This window comes from Ornithodoros turicata, chromosome 3 (assembly GCF_037126465.1).
Source record: "Ornithodoros turicata isolate Travis chromosome 3, ASM3712646v1, whole genome shotgun sequence".
Classification (NCBI taxonomy): Eukaryota; Metazoa; Arthropoda; class Arachnida; order Ixodida; family Argasidae; genus Ornithodoros; species Ornithodoros turicata.
In genome coordinates, this window is record NC_088203.1 from 37,407,849 (window position 1) to 37,429,548 (window position 21,700).

At 43.0% G+C, this 21,700-nt stretch overlaps 1 protein-coding gene across 1 annotated transcript in view; it reads left to right on the forward strand.

The window, feature by feature from the left end:
* The window catches only part of LOC135389324 (cation-independent mannose-6-phosphate receptor-like), a 121,580-nt gene that overhangs the window by 69,226 nt on the left and 30,654 nt on the right, over positions 1-21,700 (forward strand). Inside the window, exons 27-37 of the mRNA XM_064619387.1 lie at positions 879-1,144; positions 2,568-2,774; positions 4,948-5,094; positions 7,110-7,313; positions 9,134-9,329; positions 12,225-12,301; positions 12,361-12,518; positions 15,451-15,602; positions 16,940-17,144; positions 17,344-17,427; positions 18,880-19,058. Of these exons, the coding sequence (XP_064475457.1) occupies positions 879-1,144; positions 2,568-2,774; positions 4,948-5,094; positions 7,110-7,313; positions 9,134-9,329; positions 12,225-12,301; positions 12,361-12,518; positions 15,451-15,602; positions 16,940-17,144; positions 17,344-17,427; positions 18,880-19,058 (1,875 nt within the window). The remainder of the gene's footprint in view (positions 1-878; positions 1,145-2,567; positions 2,775-4,947; positions 5,095-7,109; positions 7,314-9,133; positions 9,330-12,224; positions 12,302-12,360; positions 12,519-15,450; positions 15,603-16,939; positions 17,145-17,343; positions 17,428-18,879; positions 19,059-21,700) is intronic.

The following is a 21,700-nucleotide window of genomic DNA, read 5'->3' on the forward strand; positions in this document are numbered from 1 at the left end:
GACGAAAGCTGCCTAACGGTTACGTAGAGGAATACGCGGATTCTGAGGTGTTTACGTCACCATGTGCATAGATGTCGTCTGAAAGTTCCATAGCGTGACACTGAGCGTTTTTGAAAGGCAACATCTCGTTCCTTTTTCTGAACATTGTTTCACCTCTGTAGCTTTTTCTCCTAAATTTGAATATTAACGGAGGTATGATAAATAAAAGACTAAAAACTCTAAATCCTCAGGACGCGAAACAAACTCCGAAAAACATCCTCCAAATATGCACACAAAAAACTTATTGGTCTCATCAAACGATTTATTCGGTCATTGTGGGGTTAAGGAAACCAATCTGAGGGCTCTCCACATTGTCGCACCTCTTGAGAAGGACAAGGAGTGGGAAAGCATTCAAATCTTTGATTGCTAAATAGACTGGTTGCTGCACCACTCAGCTCATTGCCTCTGGGCATCGCAGGCCGTTAATTGTGCCACAAAAGCGAAGTTGACTGTGCGGGCACAAAAAGAGAATCGGTCATTGTCATTAGCATTTGGACTTGCTGAAGTTCTGTACACCTGTGTGTGATATTCAGGTGTTCGTTAGAATCGAGCTAATGTGGTAGCTGCGCTGTGTGCAAATACAGTATCATAGAAACAGCAGCAATTTGATGTGAGTGCAATGCTGGCTGTTCAAAAACCGTGGTGGTTTGGAACTATTATAAAAAAATTTAATATTTTTTAGTACGCTTGCTCGACTTCATTCCACGGTGGTTTGGTCGAGTTCGCAAGGTGCGGGTTAAAGAATTTTAACTGTGTGACATTTTATTTTAAGAAGTATGGCTCTAAATATGTCACACAGTCAAGGCCCGACTCTGATATGTGTCTCCATTTTGTGGCAGGGGTATGCTTGGAAGATAGAAGGCCAGGTGCACAACACAACCTGGGTCTTGCCAATAATCAACTGCACTTCCGCGATGGAGTCATGTTTCTCAACTACTCTGGTGGAGATGCCTGCCCTGTTGCTGTTGGTGGAAGACGCTCCAGCCTCATTCAGTTTGTGTGCTCTTCAGCTGGGTACTCTCACTTGGGACCCCAACTCATCCATGTGCAGAACGACTGCACTTACTACTTTGTGTGGCACACAGAGTTGGCTTGTCAGAATGTGGTTAGTCCCTTGGTCCCTACCTATGCCATTTCTTGTCTTTTCTTGCCTTCACCATAGCAAACGGCACGACGTAGAAGAATAGTGAGTGCTGATGCAGCACAAAGTGTCTTAGCTTTGTGACATTGGAGATAAAATGGGGGGAGAAGCACACAAAGCCCTCTGCTGGTTACCCATGCCCCTACGTGATACTAGCTATTAAATGTCATGGCATAAGAGTTACTGGTTAGCAGGAATTTGCAAAATAAAACACCAACCGTGCCGCAGTGTGTAGGTCACTAATGAAGGTGTTAACTTGTAGCCTCTCTTGCAGGCTATGTAGTGTCACTAGGAAGGCGTAAATAGCTAATCATCTTACTGTTTGGCAAGCTTTATGCTTTGATAGCATGCTAGATAATAATAATAATAGCCTGAAGTTTTCGGGAAATATTTTTTTCTGAATTTGGGGAGTAAAAATTGGGTAAATAAACATGTGCTCTAAATTCGTACAAATTCGCGTGGAAAAGCTTCCACTACGCTAAATTCGGGGAGAAATCTGGCTCAGTTACTCTAACTAACTGGACTGGTTCAAAACAAATGATGATGTAACTGCATTTGCTGCCAAACAGGTTAGTGTGCATTCCTACAGACGTCTCAGTGAGGGCAATTTGTTGGGTAACAATTGGGTTTCGCCCTAAATAGGGTACCTTCAATTCGAGGCGCAAATTTGTGGAAGAGTCGGGTTAAACCGTAAAATTTCAGGCTCTATTTGTAACACGACATACCGTATTTTCTCGAATCTAAGACTACCTCAAATCTAAGATGAGCCCCCCCTCCATGTTCAGGGTAAACTAATTTTGAAACAAAGTAACGAGATTGAGATGCAGCGTTACAGTTGGAAACGATGCACAATACCGTTATTCATCACCACTTTCTTCGCCGCTATCTGCCCACAGCTCATTGTGCTCCGTTCCGTTCAGAGTGCTAGACAAAGCATAATTTTTAAAAGCACGCACGACAACGTCATTGGGCACATCGCACCAAGAGTCCAAAATCCATCGCGCTGGTGCAATTCTTGATCTCTCCCCGTTGCTTCAGCCGTCTCCTAAAATTTGCTTCCGATACTTGAAACCGCCTTGCTGCCACTAAATTCTTGCCGCATTTAGTGGCAAAAGCGATAACTTTGCGTTCAAACGCAGCAGTGATGACGCCATGACAGTCTGTTTCCATTAGTTTCGCGCTGACTGGCGCTGCCAACTAACAACACGTGGTATCTGTCACACCGAGCTATTTGCCGGATCCCGTTGCCCAGTCCTGCCTCTTCCCTGACCTCATTGTGGCGCAGATATTGGAATCTAAGACTACCACCAACTTTGGAATGTGGGATTTCGGGAAAAAAAAGGTGATCTTAGATACGGTACTATATTCTATGTTCTTGGTTCTGCAGCTGCACTGTGCGGTTAAAGAAGGTGGCCTTCAGTTCGACCTGTCACCGTTAATCCTCTCCAGTGGAAGGTATACTGCCCTCAATGTTGACCACCCTGGCTATGTGTACTACATCAACGTGTGTCGACCTTTGAGCCCAGTGCACCCATACCATCACTTACCGTCGGCGGGCATCATCAGGGTATCAGAGGATGGCAAGACAGTTGAGGTATGTGTTGCGGTATCACAAACTTTAGCCTTTATTGCGTTATACCCATGTTATTAATGTTCTTCAAACAAACTGGAACCCAGCAGCTATTGAGGATCTCTGGCTCGTACACAAACAATACGCTTACTGGTGCTTGAGCTCGATAGAAAATGAAAATATACCGCTGTCATTATTTTGCTATCCAGCACTCTAAAAAATTATTAAAAAATGCACTCAAGGTTGTTTGGTTTGCTGTTTTGTTGACAAAGTGTGCCAGTAAGGGGTGTTTTGCTCAACACATCTTCCTTGCATGCAGTTGTTTCATGCAAGTCATGTTGCCAGCAGCCTCATGCATGTCACATGATGAAGCTAAAGGGCACAGAGTCCCCAAATGCAGCATCATAAGATTCACAAAGGAAAGTGCACAGACGGCAAATTAACCAACCAGTCGTATCTCTGGGCATCCTCAGCAACCCTGACAGTGGCAGCAGCTCAAAGAATGGTGCTCCAACACCCTATTCTAGTGTATACATTAGGGCCTTATTATACCATAGGGTGTTATAGCATAGGGGTGAAAATCGGGGGGTAAAAAATTGGGGTTTCATTTCAGGAGCCATAAAACGGTAAACTCTGGCTACATTGGGTGGAAAAGCAAATTTCTGTGTAAAAAAAAAGAAGAAAAGAAAAAGCTTCTCACAGAGATGCGGAACAGGTGTGCTTGAGTGTCCAGTGTTTAGCATTCTCCGGTGCCCGTATTTGTGTCTGACTTTGCAAGTTCATTTTCAGGCTAGATCGGGTTTTACCCTAACTGATGACGATGCAAATCGGGGGTAAAAACGGGTTTCACCCTAAAACATAGGGCCCTACATATACAGTAAGAATAAAGTTACCATACTATTCAACGATATGATACTGTGTCAAATAGAACAATACATACATTCTAGCATCAGCCTTGCAATGAGTAATTGTCAGGCACTTACCTGCATTGCACCACTTTTTCCTCGTGCATTTCACTACCTCCTACTTCTGCTATTTTTGGTGACATATTTGTCTATGCACTCCACCTCAATGCCACATGGGTGCGAGATATGCCATCATTGGGCAAACTTTGCTTCCACGTGTCGACGATCGACAGGATGCTTGCCAGAGATGCCAGCAAATTGCACAAGAAGTGATTCCCAACCTAAGATGCGTAGCTGGGTTGCGCATCCTCGTTTCATATCATTCCACACGGAGCATCTGTCTCGTGAAGCAAAGTTTCATGCAACGAAATATGCATCGTGTGAAGTGCACCTAACACACAAAGAACAAACACACAGTTGCAAGAACAAACAGAGAACAAAACCACGTGTACGTCGTGCATTTAATGAACCATAACACGATTTATTTGCATAATTAATGCACTTTTTTTGCACAGGCAAGGTAAAGTTTAAAAGATACATACACTGCTATAACGTCCAAAATAATTTTCTGTATGTGAATGGCTCAATGGCAGAAAATCTGTAAATGGAAGTCACTTTCTGGGGATCATTCAACTTCACATGCAGTCGACAAATGTTCTCCTTCAGGAACTTGTCTACCAAAACATCCCACGGTTGAACCACACTCGGCCCTCCCTGTTTCATGACTGCATTGGTGTAGCACCGCATAAGATTCTCATGAACTAGTGCATCGAGATGTTTTTTTTTTTTTTTTTTTTGTAAATATAGTATGTGGTAACTAATACTTGTCTGACCCTGTTGGGTGGGTTGTAGTGGACCTTAGGGAGATTAAATCCAGGTGCAGTTGTACTAGTGTCCATTTCTACTCCCCCTTTCCATCCATCAGGAGTCTGTTGGGAGTGTAGAAATGTTTGTCATTAAAGGGTTTGCTGCATTTGAGAGTGTGCTGTGCTGTCTACTTTTGCTCCTTGTCTTGGGCTCTCTATTTGCAATGAACCAGCACCCCTGCACCCTAGCTGTTCTGCCATTGTCTGGCACTTGTCAGGAATGAATTAATCATGCAAGTGCCTTGTTTCTGCAATCGAGGGCTGTATACACACTAGGCTGTTATGTGTCCGTACTGCAGCCTAAACCTATGATGTTCAGGTTAACTTCCTTATGGCTGTGGAGATTGGAGTTGCACCTCACATGGTTTAAATGACATAGCCAAGGTGTGCTGTCGCAATAATTGCTGAGCTCTTCTAATATTACAGAGTCTGGGCTCTGTTCCAATGGAGCCCTTCAATGACTTCCAAGGCCACGTGAGCTTATTATATGTGAACGGGTCCCGCTGTGCAAGCAACGAGAACACATCTAACAAAGCGAGAATAATCTTCATTTGTGACCCATCGTCTTCAGTGGTAAGTCTCTTGTCTTTTCATATTTTCTTTTCAAGACTCAGTCATAAAAATTAGAGGCGTGCGAATATTGAAATTTCTGAATACGAATCGAATACGGATATCTGCAAAATTGTCCGTCGAATATCGAATCGAATATCGTGACATAGGATAAAGGCTTTTAAGAGTAACAATGAAGCCTCGAAAACAAGCATGGTCACAGTTGCGTTGTGCTGATCTTTAGAAAAATGACTCAAGTGCTAATAAGGAATATGTATTAATGTATTGGCTTAGCATAGGGCATACATGCCTATATGCACGTGTGTGTACAGTAAAATTATTTTTACAGTGAAACGGTATGCTGTTCTCATAAGGCAAGCTGAAAACCGTAAATACAACTTGCACTTAAAAAATCTTTCATGAACAGTGAAGACCTGCGTTGGCATTGTAAGTGCTGATGAAACAGACAGAATGAAAGTAAATGGAAATGACATGTCCGGAATGTTGGATGGTTTAGTGATGAGCACATCTCGGAAGGAAATTGGAGGAGGAAAATGCTCTCTCCTTGCACTGACATTGCCTTCCACATTTGTCGTGTGGGCGAGAAACAAAATGGTTCCACTGTGCTCTCATGCATGATGTCACAGGTGAGACCATCGTTACTGATGGTAATGCATAGTTTGGAACAGCCTCATTCATTACCACATTGAAACTGCGATCCTTGACGATGTTGTATGGCTGTGCTCACCACGCGTGATTATTCCACAACGTTCAAGTTCAATGACTTCTGTGCTACTTTAAGGCTATATGCGTCTGGCTATCATCTCTAACAACAGTTTGTGCAGTTTCAAATGATTTTGCAGTGTTATTGTAGTCCTAGTTGGAAGTTTTAACATATGGTCGCAGAGCAATGTAGTTGGATAAACTGTCAAAATATCGTCACGTCCCACTCCTCGATTATCGCCGTCATAGCACATGACCGTGATTCTATTATAGATCGCTGACTTCGAAAAAGCGTGTTCGAGGCATCGGTTGTGGCTGTGCATGCAGTGGCACGGTGAACAGCGGTGTTCAGCTCAACACCAACAAAATTTCGATATTTCACCAGAATTTTGCCAAACTGTAGGCCTCACACGAATGTTGAGAGCTTGTTGGCAATCCACTAAGGCCGCGACTGTGCTGATGATGCATGAAGCGTACCACGATTTTGCGTTTGGCTGGGGCAGACTTTAAAATGGTGGCTGCACACAACTGTGTACTAGTTTCGGTTTTGGTTGTCCAAACATGTAGCGACGGTGGGAGTACCTCGAAAGCTCCGCACATCTAATATACATGGTTCATAGCTGTTACCGCAATGTACAAGTTCCATCGTGCTGCCTGCAACAACTTTGTAATAAGCTGCTATGATTTTCGAAAAACTGTCATGTGGGCTGATGTACATGTACATGTGGGCTGATGAAGCTCTCCGCAAATGGACAGTTTCTGCATACAAGATAGGTTATGGCCATTGTCTTAGTTTAGGACCTCAATCCTATGGGATCACTGCAGATGAGAATGTATCTTGAAATTTTTCTCTTCTGCCTTAGAGATTTGTTGCCCCCATAACCTTCTCTTCCGCAAACTAGACCATTATGGTACCTTCAAATTAATGGTGCAGCTCTAGCATGCTGTGGACTATTCTTTATCGTAAGTAGACACAAAGTGCAGTTCCCCTTGCAATTGATCAGAGATGTAATTTCAACTGTATGGTATCTGTTGATATAATAATTGGGGGGTTTACGTTGTGAGACAACTGAGATCATGAGTGACGCCACAGCGGTCGGTCTGTGGATTGCATTTGCCCACCTGAAGGTTCTTTAACGTGCGATGAAAGTTCAGCACACGGCACCCCATATTTAACATCCCTATCAGAAGACGGCGTGTCTACGCAAGTTGTACCTGATATCTATTGAGTTGCATTCTGTGGATGCATCATATTTCATTCTTAGGTACTTGCTGATATGCTCTGTAGCTGACCGATTATGTTTTTTTTTTGTTAGGAACAGCCATCCCTTGTGGACATCGATGCTGATGAGTGCATTTTCCTGTTTGAGTGGAGGACAAGTTTGGTTTGTCCACACCGGGCAGATGTGCCTGATGGAACAGATAAAGACTGCAGTTTGGCAGTTCATCAGCACGGCCTTCGCTTTGATTTAGCCCAGCTGCAAAACAAGAGGAATGGTTCCCCATCATCACTGTTTGAGGTATGAGATTGAGTTTGCTGTTTCTACTGCTGATATTATTTGAAAGAAATGTGTTCCATCACTACAAGGACCTCGCAACGTTCTTGCGAGCGTTTCAAGTCAAGACGCATGGCATGTTTGGTATGGTTTGTCTTTGTGCGCTCAGTGTGCCAGCATGCAGTGGTAGAGAAAGTGATGTGTGGCTCATGTTTCACACTTGCGATGCTGCAACCCTGTATGTATTCAAAATGGACGAGTTGAACGTGTACATCTAAGCTCCACTTTCACACGTTTGAGGCTTTCAGCGTCCACATGCTGACTGGCTAAGCAATCCGAAATATATGAGGATTGTAAACGTACTGTAGGAGTTGTCTGTAGGGATGAGGAAGTTACACAGAAGTGGGAATTCGTAGTTCTTGATGTTATAGTTCAGATCCTGATGTTGCAGTGGGTGGTACGAGCAATCTTATAATAGTTTTGACACTAAATAGCATCAGGCTTGGCATGTTGGTAGTTACTATGCATGATAAACGAGTGTCTTAGAAAATTGTCAAGTGTTTTATAAATCAAAGGATATGATCAGGAGGGAAGCTGTTGAGGCCTCCCTTATCAGAAAAGCAGATAACTGCATCAGCAGCAAGTCAATTGCTAGCACTGAGAAGGAATGTGTACTTCTTCAGTCCTGTTTGAATGTACAAGATGCACAGTCTGTATTAGTGGGCGTTGCATTGGAATTAAAACATCAAGTGGAAGTGAGTGCGTCTTCTGTGTTGTGTTGTCCTGTCTCCGTTGCACTTGTTTATCATGGATAGTTTTGACATATCAAGATTATGCGATGAAAGAAGCCGTACCTTTATGTGATTCCTTATGTTAATGTTCGACAATTTTAATGTGCTAGTAAACGTCAGTGGACGGAGGGGAATGGTGTTTACTAAAGAAAGAAAAGTGGCTCACATTATTTGTGAACCTGAATTGAACAAATGGGACGTAACCCAAGTTACTTTAACAAGGTTATCTAAAAAATGAAAGTCGCTTAAAAGTTACTGGTACTACCTGAAAGTAATTAGTTAAGTTAAAAGTTACCAAAAGAAGGTCATGAGGGGGAGAATATGTTTATTAAAGATAAAGAAAGGGGGAAAGGTCAGAGAAGGTCATGAGTAGTGATGTCATGAACCTCTGTCAGTGTGTCTGTCAGTGCTCGAATTCACAAAAGTTTGCAAAATGCAAGCTTTCTTTCGGGAAATTTGAAAACGTTTGTCATGGTTGGACTGCACTGTGTATGATCATCTGTTTCTTGTTCGCGAGTGAGAAAGCCCATATTTTCTGCCTCGAGTATGTCATCTATTGGTGTTATGTCTGCAATGCGATGCTGTCTGTAATTAAGCGAACGTGTGTTTATTTGACTTTGCATTAGCCGGATGAGAAACCGGGAAAATACCTATTACGCGTACCACCTAGCGATCTTTCTTGGTGCTGCAGACCGAAAATGTTGCTCTGACATCCTTGCGCCAGAAAATTCTAAATCAAATCAAACACGTTGCATAAACAAACATAGTTTAAATTTTCCTGTGCCTACTATGTATTCTTAGCATATTTTTATAACTTTTGGTTTGAAGGCCAAGTCTGTGAGCCTTGGCAAATCTCTCCAGAAATTCAAAAGTTTGTCGAACTTGCGAGACAGCAGTCTCGACTGCGAACCTGAGGTCCGTGAAAAGTTTATGGTATCACTAGTAATGGTTTACCCCCCCAACACTAGTTGTCTCCAGTACTGTTTTCTTTTTCCTCTTTTTTTAATTGTATTTTTAAAAACCTGGGTATCTGTAATGAATTTCTCTTTGTAGGTGTCAGTGCCAAGTGAAGAAGGAAAATTCGTGATCGATGTGTGTGGCCACTTAAACATGAGTGGTTGCACAGAATCATCCATATGTTTCCTTTCGGCCAACCACCAGGAGGGCTATGGAATCCAGACATCTACCACGTATTACGACGGGTCCCTCAAGGTGCGATACAGCAATGGAAGCGCCTGTACATCCAGTGGTGAGAAGAAATTTAACACTAGGAATTTGAAGGTTTACTCAGTATGGTGATATTCAATCATTCCACTCTTTGTCTGCTCTTCAGTTTCTCATTAATGTTACAGGCTCGTTAAACGTAGGATACTGATGCTGATAGGTGCAATTTGCTGCAGTCTTTTAGTGTAATGGCTGTAGCATGGCCAGAAGAGACGACTAGGGGAGGAACTGTAGACCCATAACTTGATTACGCACTGCGTTGCAGACACGCAGTGACACAGCAAACGTCATCCTGAGATGTACTCTTGCAACATCTTCGAGAATGGCCCCCTTGGTACCGAAAGACAGTGTCTTGTATCTGCCATGTGTTGCCATAGCTAGCTGGAGTTGTTGTCTCTGTCCACAAAACCGAGAGCACTCACAGGTTTCACATGACACCTGCTGTAGTATTTAGTAGTATTTATTTATTTATGCTGTGGTATTTAGAACCTGCTGACACGTGAAAGGAAAGCAGAGAGAAAACGAAAAAGAAGTCGTCTCATTGCCCGAGCTGATGTTGTGCGCTTGCCGTTGCTTGTGCTGATGCACTACCAGCGTGCAGTTGGTGGTCTAAAGGTCTAAAAACTCTGTTACTGCCACCAAAAGTATATTATCGGTACAGTTGTCACTGGAGCGTATAGCAAACTTTTCTGGTGCTATATGCAGTACAACGCAGACGCCGTGAATGCTTGGAATGCGGACGTGTTGGCGATGTGGACTGCTTTCACGTACGAAATGATGAACCTTTTTTATCACTAGAGACAAAAATATGGGTACAGTTCAAACTCTTTATAACGAATTTGTAAATGCTGACTCTTTGTTTCGTTAAATAGAGAAATTCGTTAAAATGGAACACGCCAAGTGAAACAAACCAGGGCTGGCTACCGGAAATGAGAAACTGTAATTACCGAAGTTCAGCAGGAAACGAAAATGGAAACAGAAACAAAATTGTTTTAGTTTCCACTATCAGAAACCGAAACGGAAACGAAATTGGCAGGACGTTTCCCTCGGTGTTTTTGCGTTATTATGAAAATTATATACAGGGTGTCCACGCTAAGTATGAACAGATTTTTTAAAAATATATATAACACTTTTTCCAAGATGAAATCAATTGCAATATAGCATATGCTAAAGGGCACTCCCTAGCAGGGCATTAGCAAAGTCCAAAGGCAATGTCTTAATTAACTTTCATTAATTAACTTTTTAATTATAAAAGCTACAAAGTTGTCCCAATGAGAACATCTGTTCCTTTCGGTCACCTGATATCGTAGCCGTTTTCAGAACAAAAATCCGTTCGATAGATCGCCCGCAAAAAATTCGTGAAGGAACGCCATTTTTTTCTTTATTTTGTTCATTGCGCTTCTTAGAAGACGTGTCTTTCTTTCACCCCCAATGTGAGAGGGAGAAAGAGCACACTATCGCCTCTCGCGTCCTGGAAAAAGATTAAAAGGAAACAGAAAATGCAACCCAAGATAAGGCCAGTTCCGATAGAGTCACCCAATACATTTGTTTTTGTTTTGTTTCCGCAAGTTAAAGCTCATCTTCGACGCATGAGGCGGCACTGTGCTCCTTCCCCCTCTCCCGTTGGGGATAAAGGAAATACGCGTCTTCTAAGAAGCACAATGAACAAAATAAAGAAAAAAATGGTGTTCCTTCACGAATTTTTTTCGGGTGATCTATCGAACGGATTTTTGTTCTGAAAACGGCTACGATATCAGGTGACCGAAAGGAACAGATGTTCTAATTGGGACAACTTTGTAGCTTTTATAATTAAAAAGTTAATTAATGAAAGTTAAGACATTGCCTTTGGACTTTGCTAATGCCCTGGTAGGGAGTGCCCTTTAGCATATGCTATATTGCAGTTGATTTCATCTTGGAATTAGTGTTATATATATTTTAAAAAATCTGTTAACACTTAGCGTGGACACCCTGTATATACGCACTACTCTTCCAGTCATATTTCATTCATTCATTTGTTTATTTGCGAGACTTTCTTTCGTATTGAGCCCATGGCGCAGCAAGGTGGACGCGAAAGTTTTCGGATGACGTGTTATTTTTGCGCACGAGCGGAGAAGTTGGAAACTTAAAGGCATGTACTTCCGCAACCTAGAGAGGCATCTACTTGTGGTGTATAAGATTCGTGACGAACTTTGCATTAAGGTCTTTAGTGTTTGTGTTTGGTGTGGCTGTCCTTTTGCATCTATTATGTAACTAGACTCTCTGACATGAAAAAGCCAAAACCAGACAGTACGAGTTCCGGATGAGAAACAGAAACCAGTACCGAAATTACCTCGGAAACGATACTCTTAAAAGGAAACTGAAACAGAAGCCACTACCGAAAATCATCCAGAAACGGAAACGAAAAGCCGAGTTTTGCAGTTACCGGAAACAATAATATTTTAGGTAACCAACCGTGAAACAAACATGGCCGCCACCACTACCTGCGCCACGCATACCGTCAAATGCCATTTGTCATAAAACAGGTATCAAGCTATAAAGGGCACAAAATATCAGGCTTTATTCATCACATAATGCTAGGTAATATGTACCTTATGCACAATATGGCTTGGAGCGTTCGTAACTTCAGTAATGCCGGATGGCCCCTACTGCTTTCTCTTGGTTCTCCTGTGTGCTCACACATCGTTTCTTGGTTGGTTCACTTGCACTCATGATGCATATGACACACAATTCTGGGAAGAATGAGAGTACACCACCGTTGACTACCGAAAACAACGAGAAATGGTTACATGGAAATGCATAATGGATGTATTCCCCCACCCTCTCTTTCTCTACCTTGTTTGTTGAGATTCTGCATGAGAAAGCACAATGGCATACTAACTAGCCTAATAGAAATTGACCTCCAGTGTTGTTCTTCTTGCAGAGGCTCCCTTCCGCTCCGCAGAAATCAACTTTGAGTGCAACCATGGTGTAGGAGTTGGAGCTCCCATTCTCGTGCATGTAAGCTTGGGAAGCTTGCATTTGTGTTGCATTACTACAGACTTGCGCTTTACTTTCAGAAATATGCCTGTCACTCAACATTCAAGTGGCCAACCAGCCTGGTGTGTTTGGAAGAGCCCAAAGAGTGTACCGTCGTATCGGATAATGATGTCTACGATTTTGGTCTCCTTTCCTCTATCAGTACGTTGTGGAATGTTACGGATGAGCAGGGGAACATGTAAGTTAGGCACACAACGCTGTGCAAACAACCACCAAGAGCTTTGTATTGTATTTGTGTTGTTCATACTTGTTATGTGCAGTGGTTTTCATTCCAGAAGATATAAGCAAAATTTGATGTGAAGGAGCAGACTTTTTGGTGGAAAACAATGTTGGTGTCACATGTGCATTTGAACGATCATTGAAGGCAATGGCCATTGATGCTGTCGCACTGCCACACAGGCCAATGCGATGCTCCTTGAGGGGTTGACATATTGTCCACAGGATGGTGCTGCACATGTCTGTCTGCACCAGTTTTAGTGGAAAAAAGATGTGTTTTAGTGATAGAGTATGTAAAGTGAACACGATTTTGGAATTTTAATGTTGTTAGAATTGTTCATTTTATGTAACTAATGCGCAGTTTCGTACGACCGTGTGTGCTGTCAACATCGTACCACTGCGTGATGTGGAGAGTAGAAATAAATTTACTAATGCCAGCCACATGTAACAACCGTAATGGACTGTTATGCTGAAGTTTCGTGGCTTTTCGCAATACGTCTTGCAGCTTTATTATTTGTGTTTAGCGCTTGCTCGTATGCCGGTCACAAGGTCTCGACAGCTTCAACCAAATTTCACGACCTCCATCGAAGGTCGGGTACCATTCGAGTTGGTGGTAATTCAAAGTGTCCGATTACAATTCGGTTCACGCGTCATTCACTTCTAGGGCCTTTGAAATGCCTGTGTGACAGTGATGTATAAGGGAAAAAAGTGCTGCTTGCATTTCAGATAAGCATGAGGTGCTGAGTGACAGTGTTCAGTGCAAAATGTTAAGTGTTCTCCAGATCTGTATGGATTGCTGAATTTGCACTTTGGCAAGTTTTGTGCCCACAGTGATGATGATGATGCAAAAGTGCAAATTCAGCAATCCATACAGGTCTGGAGAACACTTAATATTTTGCACTGAACACTGTCACTCAGCACCTCATGCTTATCTGAAATGCAAGCAGCACTTTTTTCCTTATACATCACTGTCACACAGGCATTTCAAAGGCCCTAGAAGTGAATGACGCGTGAACTGAATTGTAATCGGACACTTTGAATTCCCACCAACTCGAATGGTACCCGACCTGATGGAGGTCGTGAAATTTGGTTGAAGCTGTCGAGCCCTTGTGACCAGCATACGAGCAAGCGCTATACACAAACAATAAAACTGCAAGACGTCTTGCGAAAAACCACGAAACTTCAGCATAACAGTCCATTACGGTTGTTACATGTGGCTGGCATTAGTAAATTTATTTCTACTCTCAACATGACGCAGTGGTACGATGTTGACAGCACACACGGTCGTACAAAACTGCGCATTAGTTACATATAATGAACAATTCTAACAACATTAAAATTCCAAAAACGTGTTCACTTTACGTACTCTATCACTAAGACAGATCTTTTGTCCACTAAAACTGGTGCAAACAGACATGTGCAGCGCCATCCTGTGGACAATATGTCAACCCCTCAAGGAGTGATGGAAGTGCTGCACCAATCACAGGTTGCTGCGCCATGCTGTGCCTTAGAGGGTGTTTTTGCTGCATGTGCACCAAAGCGCGGAGCAAGTGACTACTTCACAGTTCATGGAGGTTGCGCGCATCACGAGAAAACGAAACCCGAAGTAAATGGGTCGAACCATTGTTTGACCAATTTGAAACGTATGGGTGAGCTGTTGCAGCGATTTACTTGCCTGCTAATCGGCCAATGCCAGCTAGGCCTAGCCTAGCCAACACCACCTAGACACAGAAGGCCTGCTTAATGCCTCCACTCCCTCCATAGCTACGTGGACACACGTGGTCAGAATTCGTCTGCTACAGCAATTCGCCATTCTGCCAGCTCAAGAACTAACAAATAATTGCGGCTAGCTTCGCAAATTTCTACCTATAGCCTAAACGTGAAACACGCTTTCCAGAAAATTAGTCTTGAGAGAAAATATAGAACTGTTTTGTGCATTATTTTGTTTTCCCATTACGTGGGAACGTTCATTTCCTGGCAGACCACAATGGATGCCCATGCGGCTGATGGTGACTCGTCTCCATGACTACAACTGGCTACAACCACTGAAAGCACGTTCGCGATTGACTACAGCCGTTGAAAACACAATCCTCATTTGTTGACTATGTATTAGTTGTTACGTCACAGCAACTAGTAAGCAGACTTACTCTACCCAGGTGGCGTTGGTCTAGCCCTAGCCAAGCAGACTCAGGATGCACATGCGCACTGTCATGTTGATGCTCCAACGATTGTGCTGTTCGTTTTGTGTTATCGTTTGTGTTTTCCCCAAGCTCAGGGACATGTTACCAACGTCAAGTACACACCAACTGGCTTGCATTTTGCTTCTATGTTCATCGTTATCCAAGCTGAGAAGCACGAGGTGATCCCCATATGCTAAGACCGCTTTTCGATTCCTAACAGTAACTCGGCGTGTCTCTAAATATACCGTTTAGACCTCTTGTTGATGGTCACTGTAACTTGCTATCTTTGAGGATCGCTAGGCTCTTAGACAATGAAACCCATTTGCGTATGTGGACATGTAGCTCACGTCTGCTATGCACAGACTCCACAGAAGCAGGTTAGGCTTGTGGCTTCCCGACCTCGCGCCTCTAAGTTGAGTGGAAAATTGCCCAAGATACAATGAAACCAGAAATTAATGTAAAAAGCACTCATTCCACATCATAAATAAACAATTCACGCCTGAGGCCTTCCGACGGTGGATTGCGAAGCTCCGTGAAAACTGCACCAGAACTCTTCGAGACACTTCCGTCACTGTAAACTACTCCGCAAAAGAACATCGATAATTGTGAAGAGATAAACGTAGTAGGTAGAAAGGGATGGTAGAAAAACATTAATGGTGCACACATCACTGTTGCTTATACCCGGTCTCTTTTCCAATGACATTGTCATTTCAGGTACTGGATGAACGTTTGCCATGGCATGAAGGCAGATAAGAGTGGAGTTCAAAGCTGTTCGAGCAGTGCTGCCGCTTGCATGCGTAGTGCACTGCATGATGGACACGAGTACACCATTGGCAAGCTGGTTTCCCAACGCATCACAGTGCCAAGTAAGCACGGCTCCTTTTCCTCCCTCTGACTATAGACACCCTCGCTTTTAAATCAATTTGTTGAGTGACATATTGTACCCCTTGCCACATTTGCTTGGTGATACATAACACCAGTGAGAGATCATAATGGCCAGCCTACGGAGTTGCGAGGATCCAAAGGGAAACATTGCGAAGACTCGTATAATTTTTTACAATGTTTACTCACCTGCACCGATCAAATTTAGAGGAGTGACGTGTCTTGTATGATCCTCGAGAGACCGCTTTCTCGAGTGGCTGCTTCGTGCTCATAAAGTGAGAAAGGTGAGCAAAGTTTGAGCTGCAGTTGTTCTCGCAATACCAATAGCAAAAAAGGGGTTGGTAACTGTGTTGCCCTAGTGTTCTTCCTTGAGCTCGCATTGCAGGCACACCTGAAACCTTTTCTGGAAACCAAAGCGCAAGTCAGATACAAATGCACATGCATTGTCTGTTCTCTTACTTGATTTAGCTACTTGTATAAAAAATAAGAAAAATCAGAGTATTGGAAACATGAATATTGTTCCACTATTCTGTTGTACTGAACATTTACTACTGTACTGTCCATTTGATTGTGGGGGAAATAAACGGAGCCATAACGTGAAAGAATTCATTATTGATTCAACAAGACTGGATGAATTTCAGCTGTGGTGACTATGACAAATTATATTTAGGGCCTGACTTTTTAGGGTTAAACCCGTATCCGCCCGATATTTACCCCCCGAACGAAATCTGTAAAATTCGGGTTTAACCCGAACCTACCCGAAAACATCAGGGTCGCGTGGCACACTCATAAGTGTGCATTAAGATAAAGTTTGATAACATCGCTAAACATTAGTTCCATGTTAAGACAAATTTTTATTAAACAAAAAAAAATCACCCGAATTCCTGACGACAGGATATGCTGTCACGGGATTTAACCCGAATACACCCGAATTTTCGAATAAAAAATATCACCCGATATTTACCCCCCGAATTTGGCCAAAAATAAAACCCGAAAAAGTCAGGCCCTAATTATATTACGGTGTTATAATTTCCTTCAGGACTGTTAACCATAGTGACAATTGAGTTGGGATGTACCACTGGCATATGCCCAGGAGCAAGTGTCTTGTAGCCTCGGTAGCCAATTCTCTTCTGTGCCTTATGCAATAATCCTTGCTAAGTCACTGAAGTAGCACTTTGCAGTAGCTGTTGCTTAATATAGCGGCAGGTCCAAAAAACAACGACTACTATACACATTGTCTTTGGGAACCATGTAGATGATACATCCCAATTTTTGAAACGCTGGAGACACTGGTGTAAAATAACGTGGAACTGTCTTTCAGAACCCGGTGAAGTGCTTTTTACATACGGCGGAGGAGACCCCTCTGTGTGTCTCAAGAAGGGACAGTTTCCAGAAACTCGCATCACTTTCACCTGCCCCGTGGGTGGAGGCACAGTGGGTGTGCCAGAAATGATCCACGGTCCCTCGGAGCAAGAGTGCACGTTTGCCTTCAGATGGGAATCTAGAATGGCCTGTCCCCAGAAAGAGTAAGTCCTGTTTGTTTCAAATTCCCATTCATTCGTTCTTGTTGCAAAAAACAACAATGTCTTTGGGACGAGTAACTTACTCGGAAACCTGTGCGCTGTCTGTATTCCCACACTAATACCTTTGTGTGCGTGTAAATATTTGTGCTGTAGAATAGTAGCAATGAAATTCTAATAAAGTTTGCACAAATTTTGTTTCCAGGGGTGTGGTTCTCCCAGAAGAAAATGGCATGATTGTGGACCAGAGGTCAAACTTTGTTATGAATTTCTCTGCAATTCTTGATGGGTATGCCTTTTCTGTGATATCATTCTATTCTTTCTGTCCAATATTTTGTGTGGGTACAGTCTATAATTAGGGCCCGACTTTTTAGGGTTAAACCCGTATCCGCCCGATATTTACTCCCCGAACGAAATCTGTAAAATTCGGGTTTAACCCGAATCTACCCGAAAACATCCGGGTCGCGTGGCACACTCATAAGCGTGCATTAAAATAAAGTTTGATAACATTGCTAAACATTAGTTCCATGTTAAGACAAATTTTTATTAAATAAAAAAAAAATCACCCGAATACACCCGAATTCCTGACGACAGAACATGCCGTAACGGGATTTAACCCGAATACACCCGAATTTTCAAATAAAAAATATCACCCGATATTTACCCCCCAAATTTGGCCAAAAATGAAACCCGAAAAAGTCAGGCCCTATCTATAATGACTACAGGGATGTGTACTTTGTCATTTGGACCATTCCCCTTGGAACATTCAGCATAATATCACGAATTCAGCGGCACTTTAAAGTGCTTGTGAAACAGATTTTTAGGGGCCTGGTGTGGCAAGTTTACTGACCAAACACATGCATAGGGTTAAACGATAGCCTCTCCCCCTCCAATAAATTTTCAAGGGTTTGAGCAAAACCCGATACTTACCCAAAATCTTTGCGGTCCTTCAATTTGTCGTTTTCAGTAAACCGTCGGAAAAGTGAATCATAATATCAGAAAGAAAGCTATTTGTGACAACCTACTTGTCCTCCGTTTATGATCCCCCTTCTGCAGAAGTCAAAGACGAGCTTTTGTGGAGCTCGGGCAAATGTTTGAATACTGTGGTCATTCACTATCCCAGTTCCGAGCAGAAATATAAAGATTATTGTTTCTCGGCCCAGTGTCACAGCAGTAGCTTGTTTCATATGCCTTTCATCTCACCCGAAAATTTCACGGTGACGTATTAAACAGAGATGATAGCGCCGATTTCACCCTGAATTCTCGTGTGTAAATAGAGCCTGAAGTTTTAGGGTTTTGCCCGATTCTTCCCCGAATTTGCACCCCTGAATTGAAGGTTCACCCTTTAGGGTGAAACCCGATTTTTACCAGCAAATTCCCTTCACTGGGATGTCTGTAGGAATGCATTAACTTACTTGTTTGGCCCCAAATGCAGTTAAATCACCGTGTGTACCAAACCATTGCAGTTAGTTTGAGCAACTGAGCCCGATTTCTCCCCGAATTTATCATACCGGGAGTTTGTCACCTGAAGTTAGAAAGAAATATTTCCCGAAAACTTCAGGCCCTATGTGTAAACAGCACCTGATTCCCCCCCCCCCGGCTGAAAAATAATAAAACCCGAAAACGAAAAACCCTACATATGCACGATAAAGTTCAAATTGCGTGAAACAGATACCAAAACCATTGGTACAAGTACAGATACTCCATGTTGTCTGTAAAAACTCTTGTTGTTGTTATTTAGAACGTTCAAAGTGGCCGAGAAGAGAGGTGAAGATGAATACCTGTACATCATCCAGCTGCGAGAGTCTTTGTCCAGCACAGCCGAGACATGCTTCCAAGCTGGTGTGTGCCAGACTAAGCCTAGCACTGGCTTCCATAGGGATGTAGGCAGCTACATCACACGCAGATTTGTCCTCAGAGGTCAGTTACTTACCATTTGTTTTCCTAGTTATTCTGTTATGCCCCGTTTTGTTAGAACACTGTTTTGTGCAAAAGCTAGGGGTGTGCGAATATTTGAGTCCTTGAATACGAATCGAATATCAATCACTCGAAGTATTCTACTCGTGAATCGAATAGCCAATATCTGCTTTTCGGAATACAGTGAACCCTCGTTAGTATGACCACCACCGTTCCTGCAGATTTTGGTCATAAAGCGAATTGTCATACTAACGAGAAACGCACAATCCGCTGACCCCAGAGACCGCTTCGTTCCGGCCATTCTTAGATGCACAACAGCAGCAAAAGAACAGTGTGACCTGGTCTCGTGGTCACTGCTGTTTTAAGCACTGCTAAGCATTGGCAGTCCGAAAAGTGCTATGAGTAATTCTGAGGTCAACAACATCAGGAGTCATCCCAAACCTAGGCGCCCTACTTCAACACGTGTCACCCTCTGCCTGAGGTATATGTGCACCCCTCCGTGGGGCTAATCTGCAGGTCATGTGACGTGGTCATAATAATGAGAAGATAATACCTGTGTTTGACCCTACATGTGACAATGTCATAGTCGGATAAGCGGATCCTCAATACTAACGAGATGGATTTACATGGCGGCGGAACGGTTCTCAAGAAAAACTGTCATGAAGTGAGTATGTCATATTATCGGGGGTCATATTAACGAGGGCTCACTGTATTCGACTATTCGCCAAATATGAATGACACCTCCCTGATAGTTGGCTTAACCTGATGCTCTCCTGCTTGAGGTGAAGCTTGCATTACAAAATTACCAGTGCTACAGGTCCAGCACTGGCAGATTGTTGTTTAGCTTAAGATAACGTTACTCTAAGTTCAATGTGTATACTTCGCCTGAGGAAGGGGCAGCATCCCTCCCACTTGTACTTAGCAGTGCCGGTGGGGGATTTAGATTTGATATCTGGGAAGTTGGCCTTTAGAAAGTTAAGGCTCTTAAATATTACCTACAGCCCAGGAACAAAAAAGATGTCTTAAAGATGCCCCTCACATTCAAAATTTCAGTAATGCAACATCCTCAGGTGAGACGTACACACTCCAGAAAAGAAGCTAAAGGACATTCATGACAAAGCTGAGGCAGGATGACAATTTGTTTGTTTCACAAATGGCCTGTGGGTGTTCAGAAACAATTACAGCCTCATATGTGTAACATACAACTGCATGACATGAAATTTTGAAGTCAGGATAATTACCCCAGTAAGTGTAGACTCAGCTGAAAAGCAGGAAACACTATCATGTAACATTAAAAAGTAGGGGCTTCCTACAGAAGAATTGCATGTGTTTCTTATGACAGCTTGTCAGAAAAATGTTAAAGGCCGTAGTCTAAAAATTGCAAACTATTGGTGCAAGAGGCCCTTGCTGTGAGCTTTGCACGATTATTCAATTCGGTATTCGTAATTTTTTTCCACATTCAGTTCAATTTAATTTTTATTCGGATTTCCATAACCCTGGCAAAAACGTAAGAGATCGTGAAATTGTATTGCCTGATCTGATTCATTAATTCGTTGTTCATTGTCTACCTTTACTATGCACCTCTACATGTACCAAAAAACCAAATTAGATACACAGAGAAAATGCAATTTTGCATGGTCAAATGCTGGCAATACCTGCGTGGTTGATGGGGGAGCTCCCTCGCAACATTAAAGTGCTTCTTCACTCATTTCATTCCCTTGCACAGTGCAGCCTGCAACTGCCTTCAGTATGTACAGATGAGGGTACGCTGTTGGTGTGAGAGGGAGGAGCGAATGAGTCCCTCGAACTCATTCACACGTACTGCCTCTTGGTTTCCCTGCGTGACACAGAATGAACGACATTTAGTGTGAATGTCATTCACTGGGAATGACATTCAATTTGCCATGTGACAAGGGTATATATACGAGAGGTAGCGAAAACAACGATAAACTGTTGGGAGAAATTAAATACGAATGAAAAGTTGTATTCCAATATTTTATCACAAATTTGATAACTTTTAACGAGGAAGGAAGGCTTAACACTCTTATTCAGAGAATATCGTTGTGCCCATTCGACTCCCACGCCCATGTGATTAACAGATTGCACATAGGCTTCCAACTTGTCTTGGCTTGTGATACTTAGCCAACTGAGTGTCATTGGAACGATTTTGGCTACGTTCCAGAACTCACCCGGGTCGACCCGAGAGTAGGGTGTAGCTACTCTCCGCGTTCCAAAACCTACTCGATGACGTCGCGACCCCCGTTCCAAAAGCGGGTTACCTACTCGAGAGTAGCCACCCAAGGTCGACTCGCTCTACCCCCTATCAGACGGGAGTAGGTGAGGGTAGTGACGTCAGAGCTGTCGTCTGCATTGAAATCTACGGTCGTCTGCTTTTACTGCTGCTTGTCTCGGCAGCATCATAAAGGATTCAGGAAAGTTCCAGTGCCGATTTTGCGACCTGATGTCTTCTTCAGTGCAACATGCACGGAACCATACATACAACACACATCAGATCGTTGCATGTGAGGGTCGAAACCTGTTTCTAGGCATTTTAGAGCTAGCTGCGGACGAGAACAGAGCTACCCTTTCTCGGAACGTGCGGTAAATACCCTAATTCGTGGCGTGAATGCTTTAGGAACCCACGC